We start from the raw sequence: 23,637 nt of genomic DNA on the forward strand, positions 1-23,637 counted from the left end.
GTGGGTTGGAGAGTTGCGATGGAAAGGCAGTGCAAGACTGGAGAGAGACAGCGAGGACCAGGCCGGACAACAGCACAAGAGGATAGACTCTTGGGGCACAATCAGGCACTGCACAGGTCTTGCAGCTTGGCAAATGCAGTAGCGGCCAGGGGTGCTCAGCCTGCAAGGCAGGACTAGGATAGACAAGAGACTGCAAACACAAGACATAAGGTAGAGACTAATAAAATGGAGTAACTATGAGAATCTACAAGTAAAGTAGAAAACTGATAAAGAGAAAACAGAAAACTAATTCTATTGAGCAGCTAAAGCAACTGGTAAAAGAAAAGCAAAGGGCATTTGAGTGGATTTAATAGGGAAGCTGTGAAAATGCAAGTAAAACAAATGATTAAACTAAAGGTTGGACTCAATAGTGTTTCTGTTACAACTTACCAAAGATACAGGAATTGTGTTTCTGGACATTTATATGTGTCTGATTTTGACGACATGGAAGTACATAAAGCAAATTTGACTGTGAACGCTTTATATAAATACAATATACAGTGGCATGAAAAAGTATCTGAAGCCTTTGGAATTTCTCACATTTCTGCATAAAATCACCATCAAATGTGATCTGATCTTTGTCAAAATGACACAAATAAAAAAACAGTGTCTGCTTTAACTAAAACTACCCAAACATGTATAGGTTTTCATATTTTTAATGAGGATAACATGCAAACAATGACAGAAGGGGGAGGAATAATTAACTGAACCATCACATTTAATATCTGGTTGCCCCCCCCTTTGACAGCAATAACTTCAACCAGATGCCTCCTGTAGTTGCAGATCAGTCTGGCACATCGATCAGGATCAATCTTAGACCATTCCTCTTTACAAAACTGCTGCAGTTCAGTCAGATTCCTGGGATGTCTGGCATGAATCGCTGTCTTGAGGTCATCCCACAGCATCTCAATGGGGTTCAAGTCAGGACTTTGACTTGGCCACTCCAGAACGTGTATTTTGTTCTTCTGAAACCATTCTGAAGTTGATTTACTTCTGTGTTTGTGTCTGGGTCATTGTCCTGTTGCAGCATCCATCCTCTTTTTAGCTTCAACTGTCTGACAGACGGCCTCAGCTTTTCCTGCAAAACATCCTGATAAACTTTTGAATTCATTTTTCCATTAATGATTGCAAGTTGTCCAGGCCCTGAGGCAGCAAAACAGTCCCAAACCATGATGCTCCCTCCACCATGCTTCACGGTGGGGATGAGGTGTTGATGTTGGTGAGCTGTGCCATTTTTCCTCCACACATGACATTGTGTGTCCCTTCCAAACAGTTCAACTTTCATTTCATCAGTCTACAAAATATTTTGCCAGAAGTTCTGTGGACTGTCCAAGTGCCTTTTTGCGAACATTAAACGTGCAGCAATGTTTTTTTAGACAGCAGTGGCTTCCTCCGTGGAGACCTCCCATGAACACCATTCTTGGCCAGTGTTTTACATATAGTCGATGTATGCACAGAGATATTGGACTGTGCCAGTGATTTCTGTAAGTCTTTAGCAGACACTCTAGGGTTCTTTTTACCTCTCTAAGTATTCTGTGCTGAACTCTTATTGTCATTTTTGGTGGACGGCCACTCCTTGAGAGAGAAGCAACAGTGCCAAACTCTCTCCATTTGTAGACAATTTCTCTAACTGTGGATTGATGAACATCCAGACTTTTAGAGATGGTTTTGTAACCTTTCCTGGCTTTGTACAAATCAACAATTCTTGATCGCAGGTCTTCAGAGAGCTCTTTTGAGCGAGCCATGGTGCACATCAGACAATGCTTCTCATCAAGACACAATTCTACCAGGTGTGTGTTTTATAGTGAGCAGGGCAGCTTTAAGCCACTCCTCAGTGATGGGACACACCCCTGACTTAAATTGTTTGGGAAAAATTGGTATTAATTGCTCTCAAAGTCTCCTTAGGCAGAAGGTTCAGTTACTTATTCCTCCCCCTTCTGTCTTTGTTTGTTATCCTCATTAAAAATATGAAAACCCATAAATGTTTGGGTGGTTTTAGTTAAAGCAGACACAGTTTTTTCATTTGTGTAATTTTGACAAAGATCAGATCACATTTGATGGTGATTTTATGCAGAAATGTGAGAAATTCCAAAGGCTTCAGATACTTCTACATGCCATTGTAGGTAGGTCTAAATCTGGGTGATCACTTGTATAAGTGTTATATACAAACCCGATTCCAAAAAAGTTGGGACACTGTACAAATTGTGAATAAAAACAGAATGCAATGATGTGGAAGTTTCAAATTTCAATATTTTATTCAGAATGCAACATAGATGACATATCAAATGTTTAAACTGAGAAAATATATCATTTTAAGGGAAAAATAAGTTGATTTTAAATTTCATGGCATCAACACATCTCAAAGTTGGGACAAGGCCATGTTTACCACTGTGTGGCATCCCCTCTTCTTTTTATAACAGTCTGCAAACGTCTGGGGCCTGAGGAGACAAGTTGCTCAAGTTTAGGAATAGGAATGTTGTCCCATTCTTGTCTAATACAGGCTTCTAGTTGCTCAACTGTCTTAGGTCTTCTTTGTCGCATCTTCCTCTTTATGATGCGCTAAATGTTTTCTATGGGTGAAAGATCTGGACTGCAGACTGGGCGTTTTAGTACCCGGATCCTTCTTCTACGCAGCCATGATGTTGTAATTAATGCAGTATGTGGTCTGGCATTGTCATGTTGGAAAATGCAAGGTCTTCCCTAAAAGAGACGACGTCAGGATGGGAGCATATGTTGTTGTAGAACTTGGATATACCTTTCAGCATTGATGGTGCCTTTCCAGATGTGTAAGCTGCCCATGCCGCATGCACTCATGCAACCCCATACCATCAGAGATGCAGGCTTCTGAACTGAGCGCTCCTCTTTAGTCCGGATGATGTGGCATCCCAGTTTTCCAAAAAGAACTTCAAATTTTGATTCGTCTGACCACAGAACAGTTTTCCACTTTGCCACAGTCCATTTTAAATGAGCCTTGGCCCAGAGAAAATGCCTGCGCTTCTGGATCATGTTTAGATATGGCTTCTTTTTTGACCTATAGAGTTTTAGCCAGCAACGGCGAATGGCACGGTGGATTGTGTTCACCGACAATGTTTTCTGGAAGTATTCCTGAGCCCATGTTGTGATTTCCATTACACTAGCATTCCTGTATGTGATGCAGTGCCGTCTAAGGGCCCGAAGATCACGGGCATCCAGTATGGTTTTCCGGCCTTGACCCTTACGCACAGAGATTGTTCCAGATTCTCTGAATATTCTCTGAATATTATGCACTGTAGATGATGATGAACTCTTTGCAATTTTTCTATGAGAAACTCCTTTCTGATATTGCTCCACTTTTTTTTCGCTCCACTATTTTTCTGATCTTGCTCCACTATTTTTAGCATTGGGGGAATTGGTGATCCTCTGCCCATCTTGACTTCTGAGAGAAACTGCCACTCTGAGAGGCTCATTTTATACCCAATCATGTTGCCAATTGACCTAATAAGTTGCAAATTGGTCCTCCAGCTGTTCCTTATATGTACATTTAACTTTTCCGGCCTCTTATTGCTACCTGTCCCAACTCTTTTGGAATGTGTAGCTCTCATGAAATCCAAAATATTTGGCATGACATTTCAAAATGTCTCACTCCATATATTATCTATATTCTATTGTGAATAAAATATAATTTTATGAGATTTGTAAATTATTGCATTCCTTTTTTATTCACAATTTGTACAGTGTCCCAACTTTTTTGGAATCGGGTTTGTATATCATCCAGTCCTAAAATATTTAAATACAATATTGAAATAAAATATTTATATACAATATATATAAATCAATACAATATTATAGCAAATTAGCTCAAAAGAAATATGAATAATAATAACTAGTTATAATTAATTGTAAATATTTGGATCAGTTAATAAAATTAACTTAATGTAATAAAATTAATATTACAATCAATTAACCTGTTGTCCAATGAACACACAGTGTTAATTATTTATTAATTCTAAGAAATGTTCATTTCCAGGTTATGGGAAATAACAATCTTATTGTACAGTACTACTCAGAGCATCAAGATCTGCATGAATAGGGACTCCAGTATATGAGTGTGAAACACAGACAACTTTACGTGTGACATGAACAAGACTTTATTAACTAGACTAAACACTTAACTACTCTAACATTCACACACATACATGCATACAGTTTACCAAGAGAAAGAGAGAGCTGAAGCAGAATACAGGAAAGCAAGAAGTTACAGCATTGTTTGAAATTCAGCAGATCAACAGCCTTGAGCAAACCATCAGTTTAGTTTTAACAGGCCCTTCTTTAAAAGGGGTAAGGATACTCAGTGTATCAAATAATGAGACTAAGTTTGATACTTGCATGTCTCACCCATTTGAATTAAAACTGTCCTGATGCAATTTGTGGAGGTTCCCGTTGAATCTTTGCTGATATTGTCTTGATGAAAGAGAATCAGTTGGATTCAGAGGATCTTTGGTGAATGGAAGGTCTAGGCCGAAGCCTGGCACAAGCTTGGGGTACCTTAGAAGCTTCTAGCTTTTTGCATTATCTTCACATCAACATTTTCAGTACAGGAAAAAGAAGAGAGTTTGATCATGTGATCAGTTATTTTAAGGGGTGAAGATGTCACACCCTCTTGAGGTGTCTGAGCCAATAAGGAGTTTCCCTTTTAGAGGAAAGTTTTACTAGTCTTTGTTCTGCAGCAAGATATTAGCATGAGACACTAGATTGGATGAATGAGAGAAGAACCTTCTAGATTCTTATAATACTAATGTGTCACAGAGTTAGTAACATGTAACATAAATTACCAAATAGGAAATGAAAGTTGGAGTCCATAGATACCAAACATGCTACCAATGTGATTTCAGTTAACTATAAATTTGCAACTCTGGAACATTAATAGCAAAATAGTTCAAAAGAGAGAATTATCAGTTTTCCTGTGTCCTGTAACAGGACACCTAGTTCTGCCTGTGTGTTAGCTACGTTTGAAATGCTAGTTGCAGTTTTAGGGGGATGGGTTCACAGAACTTTGATAGAGTGAGTTTATGGATAATTAATTAAATATAATGAATAATTGTGTGTCTGATTGGTCCAGACGCTACATATTGACAAAATGATAACTGCAAATCCACGTTTCGCTGCCTGGAGTCCAGTTGCTTCTGTGAATTGAAGCAATCCATTTGCTTCTCTTAAGCTTTTGGCAGGCTGTAAAAATGTACCTCAGATTTCTTGTCAAATCTATTTGTACAGTCAATCGCAAAGCTCTTTCCCATTTTTAATGCATAATAGCATTCACACTGAAAACCAATGCTGCCACTCTTTCTTTTTGCCACTCAAGTGGGCGTAACCACAGTCACTCCGGCCGACAGTGACGTTATGTGCATACCCTCTATATAAAAGGCTTGTTCGACTTGAAGCAGCACTGCACAGACTCAACGGTGTATGACAAAGTACCGCGAGAGCAATTTTAAAAGCATATGGAGCCGACTTCTCTTTGACCACTCTCCCGGTACTTTGATGTCATACACTGATTGGTCTGTGCAGCACTGCTTCAAGTCTAACAAGCCTAAAGTCAGCTGGGAACATGAGGAACAGGTGACAACACTCAGACAAATGAGAAACGAGGACTCCTCAAGGACTAAACAAGAGGGCATGGTAATTGGAAACAAGGAGACGGGACAAGAGGAGCACATGGCCAACACAAACAAAGACAGAGCCATGTGCTCAAACACAACACAAACAAAGACACATTTAACATTGACACGACAGACAGAAGTGTCAGAGGAGAACTCTTTGTATTATTGTATTGTACAATTGTATTATTTCAATTATTATTGTAACTACTTATATTTCATATTATTTGTTTGTAGTGTATTTATATAATTTAATATAATATAATATATGAAATATTTATTCATTCACATATTTATTTGTTATAGGTGTGTCGCTAAGAAGAAATGCTTTGCTCCAGCAGCAGTATACAAGCCTTTTGGGGAACAGGCAGCAGGTGTGAGGAGTCTGTCCCAGTTCCAGGCCTTGCAGGACGGCGATCAGGAACTGGCCGCTTTAAGAGAGTTGGGCCTTACAGATGCTGAAATAGAGCTGTGGAGATGCAGGGACCAGCTGGAGAGCTCTTGGAAGGTCTGTTTTACAGACGAAAACATCAATTATTATTTGAATTATCACTCCGTGAGTCATTTAGCCATCTATTACTGTCTTTGGAAGGCCTATGTCTTTCAAACACATTAAAATATACACATTCACATTATTTCATATTTACATGCAATGCAGGGATTCAGGGATTTTTGTCAGCTGAACCTCTTTGACCTAATATGTTTACTTGAAGTACCCCCTGAGATGAAGATGATAATAATAATCATTTTGGTAACACTTTATAATAACTTTCAGTTATAAGTCACTTGTAAATTATTAGTTAATGATGAACTAATGATTTACAAAACATGATTATATGTTCATAAATGATTAATAAGTGATATGTTAACATTTTATGAATGTTTTATTAATTCAGTTATAGGTCATTTATAAATTATTAGATAATGTTCAACAAATCATTTACAAAACATGAATATACATTCATATACGATTAATAAGTGATATACTAACATTTTATGAATGTTTTATTAATTTGGCTATAAGTCATTTATAATTTATTAATGATCAGTGATTAGTGATGAGTATTAGTAAATTATCATTAGTAAATGATCAGTATATGATTTATTGATGAAGTTGTAAGCTGGTCTGTGTTCAAAAGCACAAACATGCAGGTATGCTAAAGCACAATTTTTAAGAAGAGTAATTTATTTGTTTTGAAGTGGATAAAAAGTCAGATGATTCCAGTAGGTTATATTAAATCCTTTCACTCATCAGCACAGACTTGTGCTCTGTGTGGAGTGTGTGGGATCTAGTGATGAAGTGAACCTCTGAACCGGTTTTACCTTCCACTGAAGCTCACATCAGGTGCACAGAGTTAAACACTCCATGTGTGTCAGAGAAGACAGCTGTCTATACCCTCACCAGTCAGCACTTACACTGCAGTACTTGCTACAAAGTGTTCAACACCTGTTACAGATGATGTGTAAACGCATGAAGAAATCATTTACAAAGCTTTCTGCATCCCCTATTCTAAAGTGTAAACTATTCTTCACTTGTAAATGTTATGTATCATTTGTAGATCTTTCTTTCATGTTACAAATTATTTGTATATGTATACAAGTCATTTATAACACTTTCTGCATCCCCTATTCTAAAGTGTAAACTATTCTTCACTTATAAATGTTACATATCAGATGTTCCTGTTACATGATCCATCTCACTCCATCACTTTATCCAAGCCTAAAATTTACATTATTTAAAAAAATAAATAAATAAATCAACACTGAATGCCACCGTTTAACCAGCACTTAATCATTTAAGTTTTTATCTTGTTTTCATGGAACAGCTCCTCACCATAACATGAAAATGCACCATAAACTGATAATAAACGCAGTCCATTATTTTGTGCATTTTTTTTAAGTCTTCAGAAGTCGTACGATGCCATCGTGTGAGGAAAAGATTCTTATAACGTAATATAACCATTATACATAAATAATCGAATCAATCCGCCGTTTTTTAAACTTTCAAAATTGGCCCTTCTAACAATACGACACAGGTTTGCGGCAGTGACGTCAAACTTCGCTCCTAATTGGTAGGGATGGACAGATCAATATGAAGTATCGATATATCGATACTGACGTTGAGTATTGAAAGTATCGATACTCAAATTAAAATATCGATACTAAGGTGTGTTTTTTTTAACCTGTGATTTTGTTTATTTAACAATTAATTTAATGCATAAAATATGCATTGGATTGGACAAATAACCTATGTAAGCGAATATTATGTAGTAAAAGTATTTTCCTGCTCATCTGAACACGCAAATGCTGCAAGTCAGAACCAATCGATCACAGAACGTTCGATCACTGCCGACACTACATTCAAACAGCTGTAGGGCTGTGTTTAGTATCGTAAGAAACCATTGATGCTTTTGGGAAACGCAGCCCAGAACAATGCTTAACAGAAGACAGAAAAATATAATATTATTATTAGTTAACTAAATAAACTAAAAAATTATTAGTAAACTAAATTAAATAGCCTACATAGTTTGTGCAATTACATTTATTTAAAATGAACGTTAAAAGTTCATATTGATATTCTGTCAGAATACAAATGTTTCATTTAATGGGTGCAACATCCTGTCAATGGCAGTCCCTTATGACCATAGTGACCATAGTTCAGCTAGGCATATAGTAGGCTTAGTTGTAGATTTTCCATACCAAGTAAACATTTTAACCATGTGTAAACAAAAATATAATCTAATATAATGTTACGTGTTAAGTATTAATCTTCAATATAATGTTAAGTGGGTATCATAAACCATTTTACTCTTAGTAATTCAATAACTGAATAAATGTTAAAATCTAAAAGTTCATATTAGAGGTATCATATCGGTATCGATATCGATATCGGCGATATTGACCTTGAAAGTATCAGTATCGTATCGAAAACAAAATAAGTGGTATCGCCCATCCCTACTACCATAGAGTGTTTGCGACATGCCGAATTTGAGTTGCTGTGTTAGATTCAGCGCGACGCTTAAAAGGATGGAAATGCAGATCAGAGGAATTTTGCAGCGATTAAGCACTTTAATTTCATTCTGTAACTCACACAAAATTATGATTTGCTGTCATTTCGCTGGTAATGTAGCACATGCGTCGTTTTGTCTGTTCTGTATACTGCTTTTTGTAATGTTTTAAATAAATTATTGTGACTAACGTACATTTATCTGCCTGTTACACTATGTATATTGTCAAACTGGTTATGCTTAAGGTTATATTAACACATTTATAAGTGATGAATAGTTTACACTTTAGAACAGGGGATGCAGAAAGCTTTGTAAATGATTTCTTCATGCGTTTACACATCATCTATAACAGGTGTTGAACACTTTGTAGTGTGTACTGCAGTGTAAGTGTTGACTGGTGAGGGAATAGACAGCTGTCTTCTCTGACACACATGGAGTGTTTAACTCTGTGCACATGATGTGAGCTTCAGTGGAAGGTAAAACCAGTTCAGAGGTTCACTTCATCACTAGACCCCACACACTCCACACAGAACACAAGTCTGTGCTGATGAGTGAAAGGATTTAATATAACCCACTGGAATCACCTGACTGTAAGGCATTTATAAATGTTTATCCACTTCAAAACAAATAAATTACTCTTCTTAGTAGTGCTTTAGCATACCTGCATGTTTGTGCTTTTGAACACAGACCAGCTTACAACTTCATCGATAAATCATATACTGATCATTTCCTAATGGTTTGTTCATCAGTTGTTCATGATTAACAATTGTTTATTGAGATAATGATACTAAAACAATTTTGTCATAAATACTTAAGTTATTATAAGTGATAAATAATGTCTTAACTAATAACTTATAAACCATCTACTAATGATCTGTTTGATTTAGTTAATTAAGATAACTTACAACACATTTATAAATTGTTAGCATAACACTTATTAATAATTTATGAACATATATTGTCATGTTTTGTAAATGATTCGTTCATCATTAACTAATAACTTATAAGTGTCTCATAACTGAATTAATAAAACATTCATAAAATGGTAACACATCACTTATTAATCATTTATGAACGTATAGCCATGTTTTGCAAATGATTTGTTCATAATTAACAAATAAATTATAAATTACTTATAACTGAATTAATAAAACATTCATAAAATATTAGTATATCACTTATCAATCATTAGAAATGTATATTCATGTTTTGTAAATAATTTGTTAATCATTAACTAATAATTCATAAATGACTTATAACTGAACGTTATTATAAAGTGTTACCCAAATGGGATACTTTTTTTAAAACTAGTAAAAGTAAATATTTATTTTAGTAAGTAATTATTAAAAATGTAAAAAAATTTGGTTAAAATTTTTAAACTCACAAACCCCTTGCAATTCCATCAAGAACTACAGTCTGGAAAACCCTGACGTAATGTAGTATTTCATGTACTTCACTTTGTTGATAAAGAATGGAATATATTTTCTTTCTCTTTGTATTTGTATATCAATGTGGTACAAGGGGATCCTATTCAATTCAAATGTGACAAATGAGTTTGGTCAAAAGTAATCTAAAAGTAATCAAAAATTAGTCAAATTATACTACCTTGTACCTTGTAAATGTGTAATATAATGGATTATGTTACTAACTACAGTTTTTGTCATGTAATTTGGAATCAGTAGCCAACTACGATTTGTAAGTAATCTTCCCAGCACTACGTGTTCTAAACAGAATGGTTTTGAACTGTAAAGAAAGTGAGAAATCTAAAGGCTATAGGTCACTCCATGTAACCATTTCACTATTTTTTCAGGAAAGAGGGGTTTGTGTGGAACCAGAGGCAAGGAATGAGCGCCTGCAGGCCATCCGGGATAAAATGGTGGCACATGCAGAGCTGCTGTCCCGGCCTCAGCGTTTCTCGAGCAGTCGGCCACTTTCCCGTAGGGAGATGGAAATCGAAAAGGCTCTTTTCCACGGCAGTGACCGTTGCAGCTTCCTCACTGCCCTTTACCACCGAGGTTAGAGAATATAGTAATACTAAGTATAACCCCATTTCCAGAAAAGTTTAAACATTTTGTAAGATGCTATAAAATCAAGAATCTGTGGTTTGTTATTTCTCTTTAAACTGTATTTAAGATCAACTTAAAGGTGCTACAGAGGATGTTTTCGACGTCTGAGAAACCAAAGACTGTTACTGAGTTTTTGAAATGAGCGCATGCGTAAGAACAACCCCCCTCTTTCACAGCTCATTTCGAGGGAACGCCTCCCAAAACTCGTGCACGAGTATTGGAACACGAGTGCTTGTTTACCACCGGCATTCGCTGTGTCGTGTTAGTGGATTCATTCTGTCGGACTCACTGCAGGTAACTCATAATCTGCAGTTGTTACTCTTGACAAAAATATTACATGCAGCACCTGTGGAGTGTGGCAAGTTACTGGAGCGTGCACGTCTCTCACAAGGAACGTAATGGCAGTGATTGACAAGCCAGAGGGCCAATCGTTTGTGTGATGATTCTATGATTTTAAACTTAATCAACATCGAATCAACATCAAAGTGCAAAAACGTATAAAATGATAAAATGCTGATTTGTACTGATACCGCGAGAATGGTGAAGATTGCAGCCATGTCTTTGATGACACACTGAAATAAATAGGAAAACAAATAAAATCTGTGAAGCGAGGACCTGCATGCTTCTGAATTGAATGGGATTTATCTCTCCTTGTCGCGACAGCTCGATGAATGTTTAAAGTTGATAGGCTGACATAAATGACAGCCTATCAACTTGACATATCAGGCATTTGACATATCCCGTCTAAAATGAACATTTTTTCATTAAAGTAGTACATCAAACTAACATTTTCTGTGATTATTTAGATAATCACAAAATAGCATGTGCATACATCATAATAGGAACATTGTGGTTCACTGGAGCTTAAGTTTTTAGATAAAACCACATCAGTAATTTAATAGATAACGATAAAGTCAGACTGGATTTTTAAACGCGCTATAGCCCGCACCGGAAATGAAGGTTTGCGTCAGCATCTGCGGACTCAAACATGTGTCAGCAATCTTATATACTCCAAGTGCAAGATAATGATTGGTTAGCTCTAAACTAATTGGTGACGTAACATTGAGTCTTCCTGGCAGAACTTACGCTAGAGCTTTCATTTTCAAGTAATATTGCAAAAATGTATAAAACAAAACATCCTCTATAGCACCTGTAGTGATTTTTACTCCATTCACCTGTGACGTAGTGATTTTTGATCATGTGTCACTTAAGGTGTGGTTATGAGTGTATCAGAGGACCCCTCCCCCTTTTGTAACGCGGGGCACCAGTTAAGAATACTATTTTAACAATTTAAGAACACTCCAAAAGAGCTGTTCAATAATTCAGAATTAATATAAAATGGAGGGAGTCGGTCAACTGATTTATCTGAAGGATTTGTGAGTCTGGTCAACTAGTAGAATCTTTGATCATCAACACAAGGAAGACAGTTATAATAAAATCAAAGAAATTTATTAACAATAAACATGCAAGAGTAAATACCACAACACTTTATAATGAAATAATGAATATGCACTTCTAAAAGATAGTAAAATAATAATCAAAGGAGAATACTGAATTAAATCAAAGAAACAAATAAATGAAGTGAACACAGAATGAATAAATGCAGTGCTGTTGAACTGAATGTAGAATGGAAGAGAATCGTATGGGAATGCTTATGGCAGCCACCTAATGGCTCTGGTAAAATGGTGATAAATAACTGCTTATTTATCATTCAACAAATAATATTCCTATTATTTGTAACAAACTGACCTCAAGTAACTGTTATCTAAACAGGTTAGAAAAACATATGCTGCATGTATAAACTAATGCCAAGGTCTCTAGAAAAGAGGTTTGGTAAGTTTATATTTACGTTCCACACAGTCGGGTGATCAATCCGGTAGCAGAGACGTCTTCCACTGATGATGCAGTGAGAGGGCGCGGAGTTGCGATCCAGTAGTCGTGCCACGCTGGGCTGGAGGATGCTGAACTTCGGTTGCGCCAAGAGGGTCCTTTAGGATGGACTGGGCAGCTGGGTCAGATGAATCTTCACAGGTTCCTTTGCAGGCTGGCTGCGTCGCTGAGGAGCCGTGTGGTACAAGCAATGTCTGCCGATGCAGAGGTCCTTTGCGGACTGGGCTGCACTGCTGTAGGAGCCGTAAGGGTCAGATGAAGTCCCTCAACGCTGGGGCCCTTTTGCAGCTAGAGTGCAGCTGGAAGCAATGAGAAAGGTTTTGCTCGCAAAAGCTTCACCTTAACCGTCTTGTAGTTTCTTTCCTCGTCAGGTCAGAAACTCAGGACGTGGAGTGTCTGTTAATGTCTCCTTCCCCGTCGAGATGGAAACGCAGAACAAGGGTGTGTCTACCTGGGGGACATATTTATCCCTTTCTGATGAGGAGGAGATTGAAATGTGGCGCATTGCCGATCCTGGAGTGTGATTGGCTACTGTTATCTGAAGCAGCCCCGGTGTTGCCCACCCTAGTGTGGAACTTATTTGCATAGCATAAAGTACAGTGTTAAAATAGTGTCTTTAACATTTTACCCATGCATTATTTCTTTACCAAACCTCTTTCAAATTATTAAAGGCATCGTAGGGAACAGATAGACACCAAACCCGATATGAAATGGTTAAATCATCATCCATGCATTTGTTTATCTGTTAACAGGTCTGTCCCATGACCTGTTGTTTTAGCAGTCAGTAACCATTAACATAAACTGTGCTTTGCATGAAGATGGAGTGGATGTGATGCAGTTTAGATCAAATTAAGGCCTCCAAACATAGGTATGAATGGATTTAGATAGCTCTCTGTGGCCTCTCTTTATTTCAGTCTGCTGCTCCATCCAGGAGGTCCTGAAGGAATTTTTATGGCAGTCCTTGCCTAAACCTTAGGAATGAGTTTAATGGTTAGAGTCAATGTGTCGTCCAATGAGAAGTCTTCTCCTTGGTTTTGGTGGGTGCAGAAGGTCCCCCTTCCTGTTCTGGAAGAGGTGTCTGGTAGTTGTCCCAACATCTTATCTGATGTTGCTGAACATTTATTAATGTTCATTCACCAAAGATCCAATCACGGTGTGGCACATCTTCCTACACACCAGCAGTTAGGGAGGGGCCCTGTCGTAAACTGGTCCCTGGAATGCCATCTTGACTGGTGTTCACAACATCTCCCCCCTGCACGGACTGATCGAGGACCTGGAGTCGTTGATCTGGGCGGTGTACTAAGAACAAAACACCAACCTCACCTCATTCTTCGACCATTGGCATTTTGAGTAAACTATAATTCACAACTAAGTAACTTCTTTAGTGAGTATAATAATAGTATCCTCTTTCAGGACTACTAAAAAGGTTACACATGAATCTACGTGTTAAGAAAAGAAAAATATAGATAAAAAAAAGACAACTATAAAGACTATTCAGTGAGAGTGGTATAGGGAATAGAGCAGTCTCTATTTCTATCTAGTCAGAATTGCATGTTATAACGGGAGTAAGCTCAGGGAGTGGTCTACACATGTTAGATTTGAGCTCAAGAGCGTTGCTAAGTCTCACACTTTCCTGCTCTGACAGGCTAAGCTGTAGTTTGTGGATTCACTGGTACAGTGTCCACCCCAGGAGGCCCATTGTAGCCCACCCACATAGTGTGAAGATAAGTAATAGGCTGTCACTGATATCCCAACCCCAAGTGAATGGCACCCTCTTAGGTTTTGGCTCCACAGGTGTAGCTTGGAGGCTACCTAACTGGAGACTGATCTTTGCTAATTTAGGTCCCTCAAACAGAACTTGATTCCTGAGTGAATTATCTACTACCGGAGTGTGTCCTTTAAAGGCATCAGCTATTTCAAACTCAACACTATGCACATCAGCATCAAGATGGTATAGAGCTAAGTGTTTGATGTGGAGAATTGCTCCTACTGGGATTTGAATTAGCATAGTTTCATTAGGGAGGTGTATTGGAGTAGCTGTATCATGTCTGTTACATGTCATTACAGCTTCACTAACAGGTGTATTCACTAACCACTTATTTCCTGCTCTCTCAATTCGGGTGGTAGTCACATCATCTCTGTATGTAGCAACAGCATTGCATTTGTCTTCCGTGGTTAACCTTTTAATGCCACATAGGCCTTCAGTGGGGTCTCTTACAAACGGTTTACTGGGACACAGCCAGTGAATGTCTTTGACCACTGTACACATATGTAGGTTAGGTGTCAGATACATGTCAGGATTTTCATCTTGGTAAGCTATGAGTGAGGGTGTCTCAATTTTTATGTGTATATCTTGAGACCAAAAGCCTACATTTAGCACTGATTTCAGCCTATATATGTTTTTAGTGTTGATTATCAGGAGGTTTAACAGGAAGCCAATTTCTTGAGCCTCTGGGTTAACATGGATTGGTATAGCACTTCCCAGGCTGTAAACTAAATGTACCTGCAGTGTTTGCGTGGTTCCCCGCAACACCGGATTCAAGATATTCTTCACTAGCTCAACCGGTACCAAGTATGAAGGGATCCTATTCAATGCCAAACTGTCGACAACAGAGCTGACCTCTCTCAGCAAATCTTGCATTAGTACTTGAACCTTTTGTACATGGGCATAATCATGTTGTATAACATCCACTATCTTGCTGTGGCGAGGGGGGCGTGGTTCAGTGAGGTCTGCATGGCGGCGTACTCCCGTCTTCCTTCCCGGGTTTTCGGCACCAGTGTAGTAATGTTAAAGTTCGTGTGTGGGAAGGAAGCGGTCGGGGACGGCGAACAACTGCTGACTGAGCTTTTATTGATAACAAAGTTCAACAGAAAGACTGTGCAACGCACAACGACAGCAACACAAATAATCCACAAAGGGCTTCACTCCAAGATTCGGTAGACACAATCCACAAGGGCTTCACTCCATGCAACGCGCTGCGTCTCAGTCAGCAGTTCCCCTCTCTCTCCCACACTCCTGCTTCTCACGGCGTCTTAACCTGTCTCCGCGCCAATCACTAGAACGAGAAACAGGTGTTCGTGATTTGCATTCAACTCACTCACTTACCAAGCGTCTCCCGCTATTCTCTCTGGTTGCAGACCTTGCTGAACCACGCCCCCCTCGCCACACTTGCCTATACTGTGGATTGTATAATTCAAAAGGGCTGTGTGTAGGTTTACAGTGAGGATTGTGCCCTCCAAAGTTCTGTCTAACTGCTGCAGCTGCTTCTGCTGAACATACATTTTCTCTTGTATCTCAGGCATTTCCCTTTTTAACCCTTCCACATGTTTTTTTCAATGTGGATATGCTAATGCTGTTAACTGTTGAAGTGCCCACTGAGAAGAGTGAGCCTAGGGCTGATGCTGCTGTCAGTAGTGTACCAAGGAAGCGCTTTGGGCGTCTAACTCCTCTTAATTCTTCCTGTGTTATGGTGACTTTTTGTAGCTGTTTAAGCATATGAATTGCATCTAACTGGGCATGTCCTATGATGTCCTTGCTCCATTGGACGACATGCCAGGGGACCATTCCCCATCCAGCCACATGCTTTTTGTACACGTCAGCAGGGTCAAGCCAAACAAAGACTCTCTGAGTGTGCACGTAACAGTCAGTCACTAAAATTCCAGGTGCATCCTGAAGTATAATGCCAGTAGGAGGACCTGATTCCACTATTTCCAAGGGCTGTACTGCATTGAGTACGCAGATCACTATGATTAGGCTCAGCAGGTTCATTCTGAAATTGCACAAATATGGGGTGTCACTTCAATACTTTATAAGCTGAGTACAACTAACAAATACCACTATAACTAGCCACAACGACTAGTCACAGATGCACTGGCCACAGTGCCTGACACAGTATAGCAGGGGTCATCAACTATATTTGTCCAAGGGCCAGAATTTTTCACTGCAGACACTGTAAGGGCCAGATACTCGTAATATAAAATAAAATTCGAATTTTATCCTAACACTGTATGTTATTATTTGATATACTAATTCTAATTCCAAATTTATGTTATTTTTTACATATTACCTGTACTGCAGCAAGCCACCAGGGGGCGATAGCGATATTTTAGGCTTCATATTTGTGAGGCTTTCAAGCTGTCCATCACTGTCACGCAATTGTGCGCAAATCCCAGGCAAGGAAAATTTTGACATTTGTGAAAAAATGAGCACGTGAAACAATAAAAGATGTTCAATGAGAGAACGCGTTTATCGTCATTCTTGACTGAAGGCAGGCTATGGCACAAGCTACTTTTCAGAAGGTTTTTTGTTTCGTTAGATTAAAAATAAAAAACGGTTCTCATTCCCCCTTGAATAAGGCCGGCGACACACTGGCTGCGTGAGCGACTCAGCTGCGTGGCGTGTCCGTTTTTATTTCGGCTCCCATATTTAACAGGTTGAAGTTTGCACACTGAGACACGCGTCTCAGGCGCGCTCGAGCCACGCAGAAAACGCGTGCATGCTAGAAATAGAACCGACGCGTGTTCCAGCAACGGGAGTTTTCTCTGGCTAGAGCGCAGAACAGCGGAGTTTGTGCATGTCTGAGCTTGTGTTTTGTTGCTTTGACATTGTGGAAAATAGAATAATAGACAAAATGTATTAGCATTTTTACCCGTTATTATCAATCTAAATTAATCTCGTTTTTAATTTAACTTAATTTCGTTTTTCTTTGTTTAAATTTCTGTGTCAATTTGTTAGTCAGAAAATTATTAGACTACCTTAAAAGTATTGCTTAATTTAACAGACCTGTGTGTGTGCGTTTTATATCACTAGTGCAGTGTCCGTTCTCGGAGCATAAGCCCTGCCCGCGTGAGGTGCGCCGCTTCCCGCTCGCGCTGCTCTAACTGTAGTTTACTAAAAGTTTATTAATTCTGAATGTGTCGCGTCTCGCGTGTCCATCTATATTGCACCAAATGCGACACTGCACTCCCCTGTGAAGTCGATTGGATGAACGGTTCTCGAAATAATAAAAATGCAAACGGATATACAGACACAGATTCCTGCCTTTATTAGAGAGAAAAATATGTTCAGCCCCTCTCTCCGAAGCTTCGAATAGTCGATGTTCATCAAAAAATGGTATTCGGACCAGCCCTAAACTTTTTCCTCTTACAAGGCTATTCCTGAATTCAGTATCATTCTGGGGGCCGGATGGAAATCTCTGGCGGGCCGGATTTGGCCCGCGGGCCGCCAGTTGACGTTGCATGCAGTATAGACTTCTCTACAACCCTGCCTTAGAACTTACACCTTAACCGGAGTTACTCCTGAGCGGTGTCTACCCCCTTTATTCCCATCTGGGGTTTGTAAGGCTTAATCTGGTTGAAGTGGACCCACTTGTACACAGGGGATCTTTTCCCTTTTTTTTGATGCAGTATGCTACTGGTGATAGTTTTCCTACAATTTCATGAGGACCAGACCAGTTTGGGAGAAACTTTTTTGGAACACCCACTGGTTTTGTGAAGTTAAAATACATCACCTTGTCTCCCACCTGATATTCTGTAGAGCTAGCCTTTTGATCGTAGTATGCTTTCCTGCCCTCAGCACTTTGCTCCAGATGCTCTTGTGCCCATGCGAATGTCTGCCTGAGGTGAGCCCTCAGGTCTGCCACATACTGGTGGGCAGTATATGCACTGGCTACACTGACATCTTCAGGTTGGTAGAGGAGATGCAGGGGGAGTGTCATCTGCCGCCCTGTCATCATTTCAAAAGGTGTGACACCTGTAGAGTTATGAGGTGTGGACCTAATTGCCATTAAGACCAGGGGTAGTTTTACATCCCAGTCTTTTCCATTAGATGAAATGTACTTCCTCAACATCCCTACAATATGGCGGTTTGACCTCTCAACCTGTCCCGATGCCCGGGGGTGAAATGAAATGTGAAGTTTTACCTGAACTCCCAACATTTTCCACAGTTCAGTCATTACAGTGGCTGTAAAATGAGTACCTCGATCTGAATCTACAGAGAGGGGTAGCCCCCACCGGCTAAACACATGATTAATCTGCAAGATAGCTGTTGTCTCTGCTGTGTCATTTCGGGCTGGGAGAAATTCCACCCACTTTGTAAATGCACAGGTCACATTAAGGAGGTATTTGTTACCTCTGGAGGATGTAACTACAGGACCGATCCAATCCATCTGAATGTTGGACCAGGGAAATGTTATTCCTGCCTTCTGAAGAGGGGCTCTGTGAGGGGGGTTAGCCGGTTGAAACTGACAACAAACTAGACAACCCTGTATGTAGGCGGCAATGTCTTGTTTCATCTGTGGCCAGTAGGGTATCTGACAAATGGTCTCATGCGTTGCCTTCACCCCCCGGTGGCCTCCACAAGGTTCATCATGGGCATGCAGAAGCATAACCCCCCTGTGTGCTGTGGGGACCACCCATCGAGGTGGTGAATTATCATCAGCAGTGTACACTAGCAAACCCTTTTCTAACTTCAGATGGTGTCTGATAAGATACAGTGTTTTCAGGTCACTTGACTCTGTCAGATTTTGCTCCGTTATCGGATGCTCTACTGGGTTAGAAATGAATAGGTACATAGTGCTGATCACAGGGTCTTGTTTTTGCATGGCAATAAGGTCAGTATCTGATAGCTGCCTGTCTATCACTACAGTCTGAGGGGTGTCATTAAGGGTTGTCACTGCCTCCTTTGCTTGCCTACGTGTGACAACATTAACCCTCTGGAGTCTGAGGCTGATTTGGGGCCTGGAGAAGTTTTGACATGCCCTGACATTTGTGCTTTTTTCAGTTGTTCATAAACATATTAATGGAAAAAGTGTCATTACACTGTATTCAGCACAAACTAGGCTACAATAATATGTGAGGAACATGTATGTACATGTTTGTGTTTTTGAAGGAATAACATTTATGCGTGGTTATTGAAAAAACAAAAAACTTAAGTCACCGAAATAAGGCCAGAAAAAGTATAGTAAATCTGTGTTTACAATACTTTAGGGTATTGGAGATTGTAAACTAGAGTTTTTGCTTCAAAATTATGTAAAAATTATGCTGCCTACTCCTTCATATAAAACAATATATTGATTTAGTTTTTGTAAGACACTTTTTGCCAAGAAACACAGTATGCGTGGAGGCGTGAATCACCACTGAATAATGGGCCATTCTCACCTGAGAAGACAAAGGAATTGCATAGTAATTAGCTGAAATGACTTGCATATTAATGAGGCATTTCAGTCAGGTAGGCTGTGAAAAAAACCTTCTGTGATGTCTCAAGCTCATCATGATATATGAAACATACAGAAAAATATTATTACAATATAAAGTAATGGTTTTATATTATACTTTAAAATATAATGTATTTCTGTGATGCAAAGAGTCTGAATATAGGCTTTTAGTTTAAAAGCATGCACATTTGGAGAAATATTGGATTTTCATATGCTTATGTCAATTTTCTCTACAGAGGAGTTATATTTATTTAATATTCATTGTCATTACTATGAGCGCTGGTGTTTTCAATTCATACTTGAAGTCGGAGGGCGCTCTCTGTGCATTTTTAGTCCACAAATTCATCTAAAAGAAGAAGAGGCTATTCCATGAATGGAGTTTCCAATTCATACTGCAGCCGGAGGGCGCTAAAGAAACAAAAACTCATCTAAAATTCATCTATAGAAGAAAAGAAAACAGGAACTAACTGCATGTCTTCTAGAGCTCGCTAACCATGACTTTTACATCCAGATAAACACTTTTCAAGACAATAAATACACGATTCAGACGATGAATGCATGTATTGCCTCTGAATTTGCGTCTGAATAGCGCTGGCTCCGTGGGTGTGGCCGCATTAGCAGATAATGAGCTGAATCACGGACTTCTGACATGGCTCTCTTTTCATACAGATTACATAAACACAGAAGGTTTGTTTTCGATTTGACTTACATGATTTAAAACCTGACATCTTAACGTTTTTTTAGACATAAGTTTAATTTTTCTGTGATTAGTATTCACTAAGTTACAGTTCATTTTCTGAGAACTATCAGATTGGACTTCGTTCAGAGGGAGAGGAGAAATCACGCATCATGTTAGTTTTCTTTATTTTACAAAAAGCACAACATTTTGTTTTTACTCTGAGTGTATACAAATAAAAGAAGATATTCTATAGTTTCAATTGATATATTACTTATGTCTCTATGATAAAAAATGACGGAGTATTTTAAGTCTGTTTTGCTGCAATGTGAAAAAAAACCTGCAAAACGCGCCGGCGCGTTTTCAGACCTCAGAGTGTTAACACTTACAGGAGTTGACTCTGTTGGAAGCCACTCCTCATGGAACTGCCAGGGAGAGCCTGCTATGGCACCTGCTTTGGCTAGCCTATCAGCTTCATCATTGCCTGTTTTGTCTGGCCCAGGTGCTTGTGAATGCCCTTTTACCTTCTTCCAGTACACAGTCATACCATTCTGATATACAAGTTTGTCACAGGCAAGAAACAGTTCCTTATGCTTAACTTCCTTCCCTCTGGCATTTTTCATGCTATTCTGTTTCCAATGAGGCAGGTGAGAAACAAAACTGTGCCTGGCATAGTTTGAATCAGAACAGATTACAAAATCTCTGATCCCATACTTTGCTGCTTGTTGCAAAGTTATGAGTGCGGCGGCGATTTCTGCATACTGACTAAATTTAGGGCCTAAACAGAAATGTTGTGCACCACAGGGGGTGTCAGCCTCCCAAACTAATCCTACTCCAGCCTGTATGTGTTGTTCATGGTGATAGGAGCAGCCATCTGGTCGACGCTACAGAGCCCTGAGCACCAGAACGACCAGACGCAAGGAACAGTTTCTTTCCTCAAGCAATTAATCTCATGAACACTTGACAAACACGGAACACACAACACTATTACACTTTATTTACTTAAAACGCTTATTTATATTTCAAATTTGCACACATCATAACTGTACATACAAATTGTCTATATTATATATTGTCTTTTTTGCTTCTTTTTTGCACTTTATCCATCTTGTAAATTTGTATATTAATCTTTATTCTCTTTATTATGTGTCTTGTCTGGTCACTGTTACTCTGTTGCACTGTGGAGCTTCTGTCACTAAAACAAATTCCTAGTATGTGTAAACATACCTGGCAATAAAGCTCTTTCTGATTCTGATTCTGATTCAATGTAGGCCTTAGGAAGGCCTGCACAGACATTTTCATCATAGTAGTGATGGCTTGATGTCAGTGAGGGTGTGGTGATTACTGTGTTGGCTTCTTGTGTGTATTCTCCATCAACACAATGCTGGCACATAGCTAGTCCACGGCCTAATGCCATTTTATTGTTCTGTGCATATCTCACCTCCACCTCATAACCTTGCAAGGCCATCATCCATGTGGCAATGCGACTGTTTGAAACTCTACCTTCCCTGAGTCTTTGGCTATTGAGGAACTGGACAGGTTGATGACATGTCTGAACAATGACTTTCTGACCCCCAATATAGCCACGAAAGTGTTCAATTGCCCACACTGTAGCAAGTAAGGCTTTCTCACAGTCTGAGAACTTAATCTCTACACTACTTAGTGCCCTACTAGCATAGGCTACAACCCGCTTATCCTGGTCGTGCTTTTGGGAGAGTGCTGCACTGAGGCAGTGCTCTGAAAAATCAGCCTGAAGGAAAAATTCTTTGTCTTTGTCAGGGTAGGCTAGGCATGGGGCAGTGCACAACCTGTCCTTCAGTTCTTTCATAGCCTGTGCCTGACTTTCCTCCCATCTAAATTCTCTACCTTTCTGTAGCAGTTCATGCAGTGGTCTGGCGATGTCTGCATAATCTTCTATAAACTAACGGGAATAATTACATACTCCCAGGAAGCTACGCAGTTCAGAGACATTTGTGTGAGGTTTAATATTCTTTACTGCTTCAATTCTACTAGACTGAGGTTGAATACCTTCAGGACCAACAGTCAGTCCTACATACTCCACTTTTGTTCTACACCACTGTCCTTTGGATAATGACAACTTAGCACCTGCCTCAGTGAGCTGGGTGAGAACATGTCGTATCTCAGTTAGATGGTCTGACCAGGTCTGACTACGCATAAGGATATCATCAACATAGATCAAGTTTCCGTGTGTAGCTGCATCACCCATTGCCTTGTGTAGAAATATATTAAACTCTGCAGGAGAGTTTGAATAGCCAAATGGGCACCTGTTCCAGGTGAACTGTCTACCTCCAAAAGAAAATGCTAGCTTATACTGATCTGCTGGGTCTACCTTCATTGTCCAGAATCCATTTGCAACGTCGACTGTGGAGAAATATTTAGCTGTAGTAACCTTTGCTAATTCTTGGTCAAGATGTATCATAGGCCAACGTGACAGGGGAACCTGTTTGTTGAGCTGGCGGTAATCTACAGTTAAACGCCACTTTCCACTTGGCTTTAAGACAGGCCAAACTGGAGAATTGTAGGTGGAATTGCATTCACGTATGATCTTTTTCTCTAACAGGGAATCAATAATTTCCTGAATGGAGTCAAAAGCAGTGAGTGGAATTCTGTATTGCCGCACAAAGGTAGGCGGTGCATTTGGATCTGTGGGAATACGGACAGTATGGACATCTGTAACTCCACAATCATAGGAATCCTTAGAAAAGATTTCCTTGTGCTCATAAAACACCTGTCTTAATTCCTGACGCTGAATCTCTGTGTCAAGAGCGTCTGCTTGGTCTAACTGCTGCTGCTGCACTTCTGACTCAAAACCAGGGTATGGTTCAGTGCTATTTCCTGCATCTTTCTCACAGTTCACTGGTGCATGCGACTCTTGGGCCATCACAGTATGTACCACTATCTTGCTGTCACTTTCACTTTCACTCTCTATAGGCAAGTCAGGAAGCTCTCCTATGACAGGAATAGTTAATTCAAAATCATGAAATGAGCTATCAATCAGGTATCCTAGAGGAGTGTGTGGAGGAATGCGAATACTTCCTCTGGTGAAATTTTGTACGAGTAGGTAGGTTGAGCGGTTGTACAATTCAA

The 23,637-nt window shown here is 39.4% G+C and overlaps 1 protein-coding gene across 5 annotated transcripts in view; it reads left to right on the top strand.

Annotated features, from left to right (window-relative positions):
* Positions 1-23,637, top strand: part of rbm41 (RNA binding motif protein 41) — a 77,530-nt gene that overhangs the window by 37,729 nt on the left and 16,164 nt on the right. For all 5 annotated transcript variants that reach the window (XR_007181194.1, XR_007181192.1, XR_007181193.1 and 2 more), the window contains 2 exons: positions 5,982-6,183; positions 10,494-10,698. Coding sequence is in view for 1 of the 5 variants with exons in the window: in XM_048165345.1 (XP_048021302.1) it covers positions 5,982-6,183; positions 10,494-10,698 (407 nt within the window). In the remaining 4 variants the exon portion in view is untranslated. The remainder of the gene's footprint in view (positions 1-5,981; positions 6,184-10,493; positions 10,699-23,637) is intronic.

This window comes from Megalobrama amblycephala, linkage group LG18, assembly GCF_018812025.1.
Source record: "Megalobrama amblycephala isolate DHTTF-2021 linkage group LG18, ASM1881202v1, whole genome shotgun sequence".
NCBI classification, from domain to species: Eukaryota; Metazoa; Chordata; class Actinopteri; order Cypriniformes; family Xenocyprididae; genus Megalobrama; species Megalobrama amblycephala.